The sequence below is a fragment of the Euprymna scolopes genome, chromosome 28 (assembly GCF_053919585.1).
Source record: "Euprymna scolopes isolate OS-2025 chromosome 28, ASM5391958v1, whole genome shotgun sequence".
NCBI lineage: Eukaryota > Metazoa > Mollusca > Cephalopoda > Sepiida > Sepiolidae > Euprymna > Euprymna scolopes.
In genome coordinates, this window is record NC_136509.1 from 47,196,566 (window position 1) to 47,210,247 (window position 13,682).

The following is a 13,682-nucleotide window of genomic DNA, read 5'->3' on the forward strand; positions in this document are numbered from 1 at the left end:
TTCTTTACTGAGTGTTTAGGAAGTAAATGAGAACTTTAATGGAATATTCGAATATCTATGCATCTCATATAGAGATCAAGTGTTAGCCCCAAGAAAGTGGCCCCTTGATTTCTGAGAACCTCATCTGAAGTAAAATACAACATCCCCCCCAAAAAAAAGATTGAGAAAAAAGAGCAAGTAAAGAATGTAAAAAGAATAAGAGTTATTTCCCTTAACTAATTTAGAGACAGCCCTCCTGCCTTGCAGTGGCCCTGGCAATGATCTCAATGTATCTGTTTCAACTCATGTCCTCTATAAACGTTAAGCAAAGGAGTTTGAAAGAAGTACTTTTTGGTAATGCATCTTTAGCTATTGGTGGTTGAGAAGGTTTCTTGTAATTAGTGAAGGAAACAAGCTTAGTCTTGGCAGCATTGAATGTGACCATCGATTTTTGTCCCCATTCCACTACAGATTAGAGGTCTTCCTCTAGTGTTTCTGCCATTTCCTTAGATATGTGTTCATTTGGTGTCATCAGCAAATATATCCATCTCAGAGAGAATTTTATGAGGGAGGTCATTTATGAATATTAGGAATAATACAGGTCCAAGGATAGACCACTGACATACACCTGCATTTATATCATATTGTTTAGATGTACGACCGTCAAGGACAACCTGGATTCTTCTCTTATTTAAGAAGGATTTAATTATGTTAAGTATTCATCCAGTGATACTGTATGATCTGATTTTCCTGGCAGACCATCGTGCCATAACCTGTCAAAAGTCTTAGATATATCTAAGGCTACCGCTTTACTCTCCCCTGCTTTGTCCAGTGTATGGTATATATGTTCAGAGATTGCATCATGGAGATTTTTCTTTTTAGGTGACTTTAAGAATGGCTGCATATTAGAAAACTATCAGATTAATCATTTAACTAATTGTAGCAAAGTATGTTAATCTATAGCAAATAACATGATACAACAATAACAATTGTAAATTGGCTAGTCAGAATCAAAGTTTCATTTGTCAGCTTGAATACTGTTTAGCTTCAACTTTTAAAATCTGGTAAGCAAAACTTTTATAGAATAGATTGCTTGATGGTTAATGACTACCTTGCACATGAATATGTTTTAACAGAATTGTGATTGAATGTACTATTTTCAGGTGTATTGATTCTGTGCTTATCTTTACTGAATGTATTGTTTAATTAATAATGCATCAATTTTTTAATGAAAACAAAAAATGAGACAAAATTAATTTGTAAGTATGTGTTGTTTTTTTGCCTCTATTTGAAAAGATGTGACTTTTGAATGATGTCAGATGCAGTGGCATGCTAAACTCATTCACTTCAGCAGCTAGAATAATTTGAATGCTTAAAAGACATTGGAGTTTTTAACTTTATCATTAAGAAATCTATTATACAAAAGGCAAATGTTTGTTTGTATTTTCAAGCTAAAACATGAAAAATACACAACACCCATTTTTTTAATAACCCCAGATGTATAATATACAACATTAAAAAGAAAAGATAAATTATTTGGTGGTTAAATGGCCATTCATATCATTTAATGATACTAAAATGTACATACATCTTTTAATGTTATAATGTGAAGGGAAGTAACTCTTATTTTTTTTCACAGAATTATTTCTCTTATGTTAACTCAAGCTTATGTGCAGATGTTCAGAAACAGAAATGGGCTGGGCAAAGAAGAAAGAGAGGGTGGGGAAGAGGAAAGAGAGAGGGATAAACATGTCACGCTTTTATCCCAGTCATTGCTGGGGAGCCCTCCTGGTCTAGCAATATAAGAGTTTTTTAATCTGACCTTTGCATAAAACACCTAATAGGCTTCATGTAGTCCAGCTTTAATAAAAGAAAGAGTTAAAATAAATAAATACTTTAATAACATTCGAATGCATTATATATTAATGCATCTATTGATATAATAAATTTGTTTCCCTAACGATGAAAAAGAAAACAGTGCTCTGAAGAGAAATTGGCCATGATCTAAATGAAAATATAAATCTATATATCTATAAAAGTGAAATTGTCTCTGTGTGTGTATCTGTATGTGTACATTTCCCTACAAAACTACTCTGCCAATTTTCAGCGTACAGACTCGAGATTTGACATAAGGGGTATTGAGATTTGGGAAAATCTTTTTAGTTAGTTTTTGGCTAGAAATTTGGCTGTCAAAGGGTCAAAATTCAATAATTTGACCTTTGAAAACTTTACCAAACTCCTCCGTCAATTTTGGGTTTAAACATTTGAAATTTTAGATGTAGATTACTTGGACATGGATCAAACTTTTTAATTTGATTTGAGCCCAAAACAATAAATATTAAGAGGTCAAAATTGAGGCCAAAGTTTTTTTAAAATTTGACCTTTGCGGTTTCTACTGAATTACTCAGCCAATTTTTGGTCTAAACATTTGAAATTTCACATAAACTGTATTCAGACATAGGGCAAGCTTTTTAATCGGTTTTTATCTGAAAATTTGGCTGCCAAGGCGTCAAAAGTCAAAAGATTTGACCGTTGCGGTCTCTAGCAAACTACTCAGCCAATTTTTGATCTAAACATTGGAAATTTATACATAACAGGTATTCAGACATGCGGCAAGCATTTTAATAAGTTTTAGGGTGAAAATTTAGCTGTAAAAGGTAAAACTTGAAAAAGTTGACCTTTGCAGATTCCACCAAATTTCCCCACTAATTTTGCATCTAAACACTTGAAATTTTAGATGTAGGTTACCTGGACATGAGTCAAACCTTTTAATATATATATATATATATATATATATATATATATATATATATATGCACATAAAGTTATGAACAGTACATAGGGCCTAAGCAAAGCCGAGCTGAACTGCTAGTAAATCTATATTTCTGAATTTTTTAGGTGTCGAATGACAATTTGTATCATTTAAATTATTAAAACTGTTGTTTTCATCTTGAGTTTGATTCTCACAACATTTTGGACGATGTAATGATTGATTAAATAAAGTGTACAATTCAAAATTTTGTGCAGATTCCCAAATGTTGGAAGTCTTATCAGTTGAAACGTTGTTAAGAATAACATTGAAGATGAGAAAAGTAGTAATAATTTAAATATTACAAAATAAATCTCATTTAACCGAAAACAGGAAAAAACAAAATCAAGCAAACATAATTGAAGGAAGATTCTTAGAGGAGACAAGAAATGTTAGAAGTAAATAATTGCATCAGTTGAAAGGAGAATTTGACAGCCAACTTGTAACATGAATATATAATACTAGCTTACCCGTGTCCCGACGTTGCCCATGAATGTACATTAATTCAAGAAATTCCATTTCTCAAATTAAGATTAATGATTTTCAGCAACAAAATCCTTCATTTAACCATACAACAATCCGTAACACCTCGCGGTGACTACTCTCTTTCTTTCTCTTTTCGTCTGGATAGTCTTTTAGGTGACACCTGTACTTAAGGTTAGAAGTAATGAGAGAGTATGTTTTGTTGTGTATGAAACAAATAATAACATGAAATAGAAACAATTAAATATAGTACAATCAAAATATTAGTAAAATTTTATATATATAAAATGTAATATAATGTTATATATGGTGTAATGCTATGTTATATATAATGTAATGCTATATTATATATAATGTAATGTTATATTATATATAATACAATGTTATATATAATGTAATGTTATATTATACATAATGTAATGTTATATTATATATAATGTAATGTTATATATGATGTAATGTTATATTATATATAATGTAATGTTATATTATATATAATGCAATGTTATATTATATATAATGCAATGTTATATATAATGTAATGTTATATTATACATAATGTAATGTTATATTATACATAATGTAATGTTATATTATACATAATGTAATGTTATATTATATATAATGTAATGTTATATTATATATAATGTAATGTTATATTATATATAATGCAATGTTATATTATATATAATGTAATGTTATATTATATATAATGTAATGTTATATTATATATGATGTAATGTTATATTATATATAATGTAATGTTATATTATATATAATGCAATGTTATATTATATATGATGTCATGTTATATTATATATAATGCAATGTTATATTATATATGTGATGTTATATTATATATAATGTAATGTTATATGATATATAATGCAATGTTATATTATATATAATGCAATGTTATATTATATATAATGTAATGTTATATTATATATAATGTAATGTTATATTATATATAATGTAATGTTATATATAATGTAATGTTATATTATATATAATGTAATGTTATATTATATATGATGTAATGCTATATTATATATAATGCAATGTTATATTATATATGATGTAATGTAATGCTACATATTATGTAATGTTATATTATATATAATGTAATGTTATATTATATATAATGCAATGTTATATTATATATGATGTAATGTTATATATAATGCAATGTTATATTATATATGATGTAATGTAATGTTACATATTATGTAATGTAGTGTAACATTATATATATAATGTAATGTTATGTCTACTTCAGTTAATCACATAAATTAATATACAAAGATATAATTTTATGCGTAAAGTTTACGTATTTACTTCAACAGTGCTCAATACATTGGTAGAGCTAGGTAGTAAGTTATGAAAATATATATGGCAATTAAGCTACACAGAACATTCCGTGTTTCATTCTCATGAGAATTTGTCAGGCTTGTGCCTGACGAATTCTCACGAGGTATAAGTTGAATTAATTCTCATGAGAATGAAACGCAAAATATTCTGTGTAGCTTGCCATATATATTTTTATAACTTACTAATGTAATGTAATATATATAATGTAATGCATTGTCATATTATATATGATGTAATGTTAGTGTAATATAATCTATAATAAAAAAGACAAAATGTGTGTATGTGTGTGTTTGCATGTCTGCCAAAAACTTTCGACATTGTTTTAAAGCTTGATGTCTCGGATGATAAATATCAAGAAACTGGCCAAAAATATTAATTCTTTCACTGTCAACTTGGCCATTTTTTACAAGGAGTGGTCGCTTTTCTCGTTGACATTTTTGCAAGTCATTCAAACCTTGCATCAACAACATCACATAAAAGACGTTATTTCGACGGCCCGTGACATCACAATCGTGCTGGGCTCATCGATAAGACCGTTTGCTTTTTTGCCACATCCTTTTCTTCCTGTGCGTTATGGGTTTGAGCCTGCCTACTACTTCTATTTTTTTTTTTTGTTGTTTTTACTTGTTTTTTTTTCCCAACTAACACCCTTACACACACCTCTACACACCCAGGTAATGCCGGGCAGCCGGGCAACACCAGCCACCCAGGCTAGTGTTATATATAGTGTACTGTTATATATAGTGTAATATAATGTTATATTATATATGCTGTAATGCAATGTTATATATTACATGATGTAATGTAATGATATATATTATGTAATTTAATGTTGATATATAGTGTAATGTTATGTTATATATATATATATATATATATATATTTTTATATTTTTTTATATATATATATTTTTATATTTTTATATATATATATATATATATATATATATTGTGTAATGTAATGTAGTTTATTTTATAAAGAAATGACTAAAGTACCTAATTACGTATGTAAGAGCATATATATTAATCTCAAATGCCAGTATACATTAGTTTGACCATCCATCAAACCTGCAGTTTCTCAGAATCGTTGAAAAAGGCTCAAATTCAAATAACCTATTAATTATGGAACTTACATCTAACATCTCATAGTTATGAAATTGTATCTTTATACTTTAAAAAAAGTATACATGGATGAGTTTTGCCTGTGAGAATTTAAGAATTTTTTTTTTAATTTATCAACTGAAATTTTTTCTAATATATGTGTATATGTATGGAAAATGAAAATGGAAAACCAAAATTATTTAGTCTTTATTGTAAAAGTTTCTCGGGATGATTGATTTGAAGAAATGTAATACTGGAAAATGTTTGGTGCATTTGCGATGTGAACAAATATTTTTGGGTTTTTTTTAATGACTCACAGGTGTCATGCGTTCATGTCATGCGATATATAGTTAGCATTTAAAAAATGTGGTGCGATTTTAATGTGAAAAGAATGTTTTTGTTCTTTTTTTTTCCAAATAAACCATAGTCATTGGAATTTAAAAACAAAATATGATATATTTATCAAAGGAAACGAGTGTTTTTTTTTGTTGTTTTTTATTGATATTATTTACAAAGTTTTGTTGGGAATATAAAAACAAAAAAAAACACTCGTTCCATTTCATAAACACATACATTTTGAATTTTAATGACCAAAAGAATTTTCTCATGTCATAATCGCACCAAATATTTTCAAATATTGTACTTACAGTTCAATTTTCAAATCAATCCTCCTCAGGAAGTCTTGTGATAAAAACTAAATGTTGATGAATATATAAATAACTTTGGTTGTTCCAATTGCTATCATGTTAGAATATTATTTCCAAAATTTTCATTTTTTGTTTTTTTTTTGCAAACATGTCAGGAAATTTCAGGTGTTTCCAAAAAATAAAAAAAACTAATAAAAACTTATGAGTGTGTATTAATTTAATCTATTTTTTTTTTAAATTATGACTGATATATATAAATCAGAGTGTAACTGCAAATACATAGAAATGCACCAGAAGACAAACGTGTTACATCGGTGCACACTGTTAAGGTTTTTTTTTTACATAAATAAAAAAAGGGAACTGCAGCAATACAGAGACATAAAAAGCATAACCAAAAACTTACATTCCTTCTCAGTTGTTGGTTCACTTATTTGATAGCAGCAAGCATTATCAAAATTAATCCTGTGCCATACTGGATGAAAAATAAAAAAAAGAGTCCATCTTCACCTATCACAGAAATGCATTCTCCCTCATTTTTTTGTTTTTTTTTCTTTTTAATTTTCTTCATAAAATTATTTGTTGAGATTTGAAATTATAAATTTGTTTTTAATTTCTTTGGTATTTTTTTTCCATTCTTTACAGAACACCAAAAAGAATAGATTTTCATCTTTTTCTTTCGGGGATTTAATAGTGAAAATTAATTATTCCCACGGAATATGATAACTCCTGGAAGGTTCTGGTTACTGTAAAAATTAGACAGAGGAACAGTTCAAGTACAATTAGCTGACCTCTTATACGATAGGGGTCAGCTGATTCCAGCTTCCTTCTCCTTGTCTGTGTTAGCCTGAGTAGCTGCTCGTGGCAACAGCGTATCATAGCTGTCTAGTCAGCATCGCATGCTTGCAACCGTAACTCCGGCATCGCAACGTTGTATTGACATGTTCTCCTCCAAGGGTTCCCACATGTTCTTCACTGGATCAAAGCTTTCAACAGAGTCAAGAAGGCTGTTTCCATCATATCTGGAACAGATGCGGAAAACAAGAAGAAAACACAGTTAAAAAATGAGTTATTTCCCCTAATAATCTCCATGTTCTATACTTCACAAATAAAAATGCTAAAATGTCACTTCTGTTTTATCTGAAGCTTTTAACTCTTCATAAACTTTGTATATGAACAATCATGAGACATGTTAAATGAACAAGAAGAAGGAGAAGAGAAAGAAAAAGAAGAAAAGGAAGAAGAAAAAGAAGGAAAAGAAAAAGGAGAAAGAAGGAGAAAAGGAAGAAAAAAGAGAAAAAGATTGGTTGGTTGGTTGTTTTTATTTTACGGCATATCAACCCTTTTCGGGTTATTTAATGCCGAATCCAAAGATTTTGAAGAAAAAATTTTTTAATAGAATATATTTGTTGTTTTCACGTCGGTTTCTATTTAACCCATAGTTGGGACCCTAACAGGTACTACCACTCTGGGTCAGAGTGGACCTGGGAGCAATGGTAATTAAAGAGGGGCTCTACACTCCCCAAAGCCCACAAGCTGGGGCCTCACCACTGGATATAGTTTAAGGTCATGTCCAGGACCCCCATTGAGGGACTTTTACCCTCTGCAGGGGGGCAGTCGGCGTATTCTAATGCCCCACCGACAGGGCCAAAAGAGAAAAAGAAGAAAAAAAAGAAGAAACCACATTTCCTAGACATATTTTTCTAAATCTTTTGTGCTATATGTATGTTCAGTATCACAATAAAGGACAAAACTTCACAAAAACCAAAAATCTAGAAAAATATGCCTGAAAAATTATACATCGCCCACCATTTCTTTAGATTTTGCACCAACAGATTATCATCTCTTTAGAAGTTTACAAAACGTTTAAAAAAATTTTTAAGCAATTTACTTCCCTTCTTTTTCAGTCGTTCAGTCTTTTTTTTTTTTTTTTTTTTACTAAATATTCACCATTTATTAAGAAAAAAATTACTATAAGATAAAGATTAATGAGATGGATCAATTATCATTTGAATGATGAAGAATATTATGAGTGGATTAAAAATGATGAATGGAATGAAGAAAATCTGAATTCTGATTAGAACTGCTGGTGGATATTTTTTTTTTAAATAACAAATGTGCTGAAAATTTCAACTTGATTTAGTAATTTGTTTAAAAAAAAAAATAATGAAATCAGCTTTCATTCTGAATTAAAAAAAGAAAGAAAAAAAAAGAAAAATATTTACCCTGCCACAACAACAAGCTTTCCTCGGAGTACACATGCTCCGACATAACATCTCGGAACTTTCATGTTTTGCACTGATGTCCAATGTCCAGTGTGGATGTTGTAACTTTCAACACTCGACAAGTGATTGCTGCCATCATAGCCACCGCACACATAAATCTGGTCATTCACTACAGCCACACCAGCTCCTTTAGATCAAGAAAAAAAAAAAAAAAACAAGGTCAGAACATTAAGAAAGATTTGTACAATTAATTTTGGTAATCAGAATTTGACAGAAATATTAAATTAAAGTAAATTTTGTATTTCATAAAAAATTAATAAAGCAGAAAAACAAATAGTTAGCGTCTGTCTTGATTTATCGTAAAATAACAAGTATTAAAAACCTCCAAAATTAATAAAATATTTTTAACTAGTAGGTCACCCGGCATTGCCCAGTCGTAAAATACACTAAAATATTATATTTTAATTCATGCAGATTTCGTATTTACTATTATGGAGCCAATCTCTATCAATTATTATATAGTACTTAATATATAGCAGTGATTTCAAAAGTAAAAAAAAATCACTTGTGTGCCATCAGCTAGAATCGAAACCAAAACTTTTTTTTTCAATTTTAACCCTTTAGCCGCTATTTAACTGGCTAAAGACCAAATCAAGAGTGTACTACATAACCAAATACACTATATATCAAATTTCAACTCTGTAGACCAAATATTCAGAGAAGAGTTTGGTAGAGACTTTTTCCACATGCACTGACAAGGTCACTTCTATATCTATATCTATATATTTCCATGTGCTAGAATGTCTTCATCTCACATTCTATGCAATTATGCAGAATGTAGAAACTATGCATAAATAGAATTCAACGTAATCGTGAAATGAAAAGAATCTTCTAATCAGAAACATAAAAAATTAATAAGTAATTAATTAACGCCCGTTTTTTCAAAGAATATGCAAATTAGTTAACCTTCAAATCCATAACTGAGTATATTAAAAAGTTTATTTTAATAATTTTTAAATAGAAAAAGTAGGCTTTTAATATCAATGTCAGAGCGAGGAAAAACTTAAATTTATAGGTATATAGATAAATTTGCTTGAAGCATTGCATATAATATGCATGCAGACAATCAAAGAAACATATTACAATTCAAGAAATATTAAGGAAGAGAATAAAAACAGTGATTTTAAAAAAAACATTTTTTATAGTATATCTTATGGGGGTGTTCCAAAAGGGGATTTTAAATTGTATTGTTATGATGACTGAACTTATGCATTGATGATCTGAAACTTACATCTCTTTATTGCAGATACTGATGGACAGTGTGTCACTCTAAGAAAGCAACCCCCTGTGATTAACATGCATCAAAAGTAGAGGTGCGTCATTGAATTCCTGGCAAAAATGCATTGAGAATGGTGCTGACTATGTAGAAAAATAAATTCTGGAGCATGGAAGATTGCTCATTTTAATGGTACCATTTCTGCCTTTGTTGTGAGTCAACTTTTTTGAGCTACAAAGAACAGTGTAGGTTGCCTGGAGTTAAGAAAGTGAATAGAAAAGAATATAAATTAAGAAATGTCAGCTGAAACAAGTCTTTTCTTTAAGTGAAGATGGCCATTCTCAGTCAATTCTATACGCGACAGGTGGAAGGAGAGTGTCACTATCTTTCTTTATGGCTGCCTCAAAGCTTTTCCAATTGCTCTGTAAATCCACAAAAGTCTCCGGATGGAGTCTTTAAAAAGTACAATCAAAATTAATACGCCAAAGAGTGTGACTGGTCATTGTGTGATCAAACCATCTCATTAGAGGTTGCTCTCCGCAAGAGGGAAGAAATATTAATGTTTTTAACTTCTACATATGCAGTCAGGCCAGATCAGACCTGACATATTCTCTTTTATTTTTGACTACGTTCGCCTATATTTGTCAATGTTTCCTTATTTTGCGAATAAAAAAAAACTACTTGAACAAATTATGTGTTTTTTAAAAGTATTTTATCTTCGTTACATGACTGGTATGCACATCATAAAGACGTTTCTGTATTTTCTTTACTCTTAATTGCCACCATAAGTGCCAATTTAAATAAGCACAGAATGTTCACGTCACTGCGCAATCTGGTCTAACCGTTTATTTTAACACTGTTCACCCATGTTTTTCGTCGTTTCCTTACCATTGTTACGTTCTTATCTTCAGTGTAATGGCAAAACAATGAATATGTTTAAGAGTTAATCTATAATATAAATCTCATCTGTCTGTTTAAATGTATGCATGTATGTATGTATGTCTGTGTGTCAGGTCATGTCATATGCTACTGGTACCATGTAACCCAGTACTACCTGTCTCATGGTCGGGTCACCGGCGACTAAACTGGTTCCCCCAGCAGACTTGTTTGGTGAGGAGGGCGGCTAGTCTCCTTGGAGGATTAAAAACAAGACCTTCCAAAGGGCGAATGAACTCTTTTTCTGGGTCAACGGCCAACTAGCACCGTGTATATTTGTGTGTGTGTACATGTGTATTGGGGTGGAGAGGGCTCCCGTAAGCCGTGGTGAAGGCAAGCTTTCTAGGAGAAGCAAATCTCTGATTTAAAAACCATAAAGCGGGAGACCAGTACCCGCATTAAGCTGGTCTGCAGTTTAATTTGTTGCTGGCTATCTTGCTCTTGCTTGTTGCTGGATCTCAACATTTTGAACCGAGAGAGAGACTTAGCTGTCGTACAAAGCTAAGACTCTGTAACATCATCTTTGTATAGATACTCCCTCAGGCATTTAGGCTCATGGATTTTAAATGTCTGAGGGAGTGGCACTCGTCTGACAAGACGTTGCAATCATCATGTATGTACATATGTATGTATATATGTATGCATGTCTCACAAAAACTTTTGACATAAGTGACGGATTTTCATGAGATCGGTATCATTCTGAAGCTAGACTCTTTGGACGACAAATATAAAACAAATTGGCCAAAAACAATTATTCCTTTACCCTCAACTAAGCACTTTTCTACAAAGAGAGGTCGCTTTTTTTGCCGATATTTTCAAAAGACATCACCTTTTTTCGATTGTCTAGCCTACGTCACATCCGGTTTGGCAATGAGTGCAACAGCTAACGCATCATGTTTTGTTTTTTTCACTTTCTTTTCCTCCTTCGTGGTATGGGTTCGAGCCTGCCTGCCTAATACCACTTTTTTTTTGCGCTCGCAATGTTCCTTCTTTTTTTTTTTTTTCTCAACCAACATCCTTACACAAACCTCCACTTTCTTTTTCGCCTTCGCATCACAGGTTCGAGCCTGCCTGCCTGCCTATTACCACTTTTTGTTTTGTTTTTTTGCTCAACACACACCTCCAAACACCCGGGCAAGACCGGGCACCCAGGCTAGTTTTCATATAAACTGTAAGACTATCTTCTATAATAATCTCTAATGAAAAGTTTGTCAAAGAAAGAAAAACAACTCTCTTCTATAAATAACAAATGAATATATTTAAGTAATCTACACCGTTGGGTGTAGTTTGCCACAAGTTTAAACAATGAAGAAAAGAATGAAAAATAACAAACGTCGTCTGCCAAAAGTATTTTCTTTAACAGTATATCTTTCAACTGAGAGAGTTTTGCTCTGTATTAAATTGACAGAGACATGATGTAAGGGAAATAATCCAATTAACTTTCTCGTTTCTTGTCAGAGTAATGTTGCCTTCCTTGGTGTAAAACAAGCAAGATAGTCTTTCTTTATAGGCATTCGGAAGCTCTCTACCTGCTCTGCCAATCTCAAAGGGTCTGAATGTAGTCCTTTAAAGGTTCAGTTAAAATTGATACGCTTATGAATCTGATTAGTCATGGTGTGACTACACTTCACCTGGGCTGCTCCACAAGAGGAAACAAATGTCAAAGGCTTTGATTACTATAGATTAAAACAATCCAATTGACAATTAACTTTCTCGTCGGAGCACAGTTGTCTCCCTTAGTGTAAAATACGCAGGATAGATTTTTTCTTAGTTTAAAAGACAGCATGGAGTTAGTTCATAACTCACCACCCACCTCCAAAAAAATTAAGATAAAATAAAATAAAATAAAGAGAAATCTTTGGGATGAATGCATTCATCATGTAAAGAAAATATACACCAAAAATCACATAAATTGATCATGTTTTATTTTTATAAAAAAAATAATTTTAAAGCAATTAATGGAGATAATGCACAAGATTGATTTTAAACTCTATTTTTGAAGAGTGTTTTTAAGGAGGAGTTTTTTTTTTTGTTTTTTTTAAATCACATTTTCACCCCAAACAAGGCACATTGCCACTTTGATGTAGGGGGCTACTATTAGGGACACAGGCTATAAGGGTACTAGGTGGGGAGTTGGGCAGCAAGATGTCAGTTCATGTTACACTTGAACTTCTGCATGTCAGTACAGTTGGGGAAGCAGGAACCCGGAAGGGAATTCCAAAGTCTAGCGGTTCTGGGGAAAAACTACTGGACTAAAAGGCTCTCTTACATCTAGGGATCTCTACTGTGAAGAGGTGTGATTTAGCTGCTTGTCGGGTTTGTCGGGGGTATTTACATAGAGGGGGTAAAGTGCTTACAGTTCGTCAGAACATTCACCGTTAAAGTACTTGTAGAACAGGCAGAGGGATGCTACATTTAGTCGATGGGACAGAGGCTGAAGCTTGGATGACAGTTCAGGACCTATTAGGTTGGCGACTCTCTTTTGAATCTTGTCTAGGAGTGAGAGACTAGTAGCAGATGCACCGGCCCAAATATGACAACAATATTTCATACATGGGCGAATGGTGGCCTTATAGAGGTACAGGATACTTTCGGGCATTAGTAGCTTTCTAGCACGGTAGAGAGAACCTACCTTTTTTGCAGCAGTCCTGGCAATGCTCTCAATGTAATTGTTCCAACTCATGTTTCCTGTGAACGTTAGGCCGAGGAGTTTAAAAGATGTGCTTTCAGATAAAGATTCTTTAGCCATTACTACTGGTGGTAGAGAAGGTTTCTTGTAGTTATTGAAGGAAACAAGTTTAGTCTTGGCGGCATTGAATGTGACCATCCATTTTTGTCCCCATTCCACTACAGATTGGA

General features: G+C 31.7%; 1 protein-coding gene across 1 annotated transcript in view; it reads right to left on the reverse strand.

The window, feature by feature from the left end:
• Window positions 1-5,860: 5,860 nt before the first annotated feature.
• Window positions 5,861-13,682, reverse strand: part of LOC145249591 (kelch-like protein 12) — a 56,243-nt gene continuing 48,421 nt past the window's right edge. The window contains exons 10-11 of the mRNA XM_080111295.1: window positions 8,612-8,798; window positions 5,861-7,408 (exon numbers count right to left, since the gene is read on the reverse strand). Of these exons, the coding sequence (XP_079967421.1) occupies window positions 7,276-7,408; window positions 8,612-8,798 (320 nt within the window). The 3' untranslated portion in view covers window positions 5,861-7,275. The remainder of the gene's footprint in view (window positions 7,409-8,611; window positions 8,799-13,682) is intronic.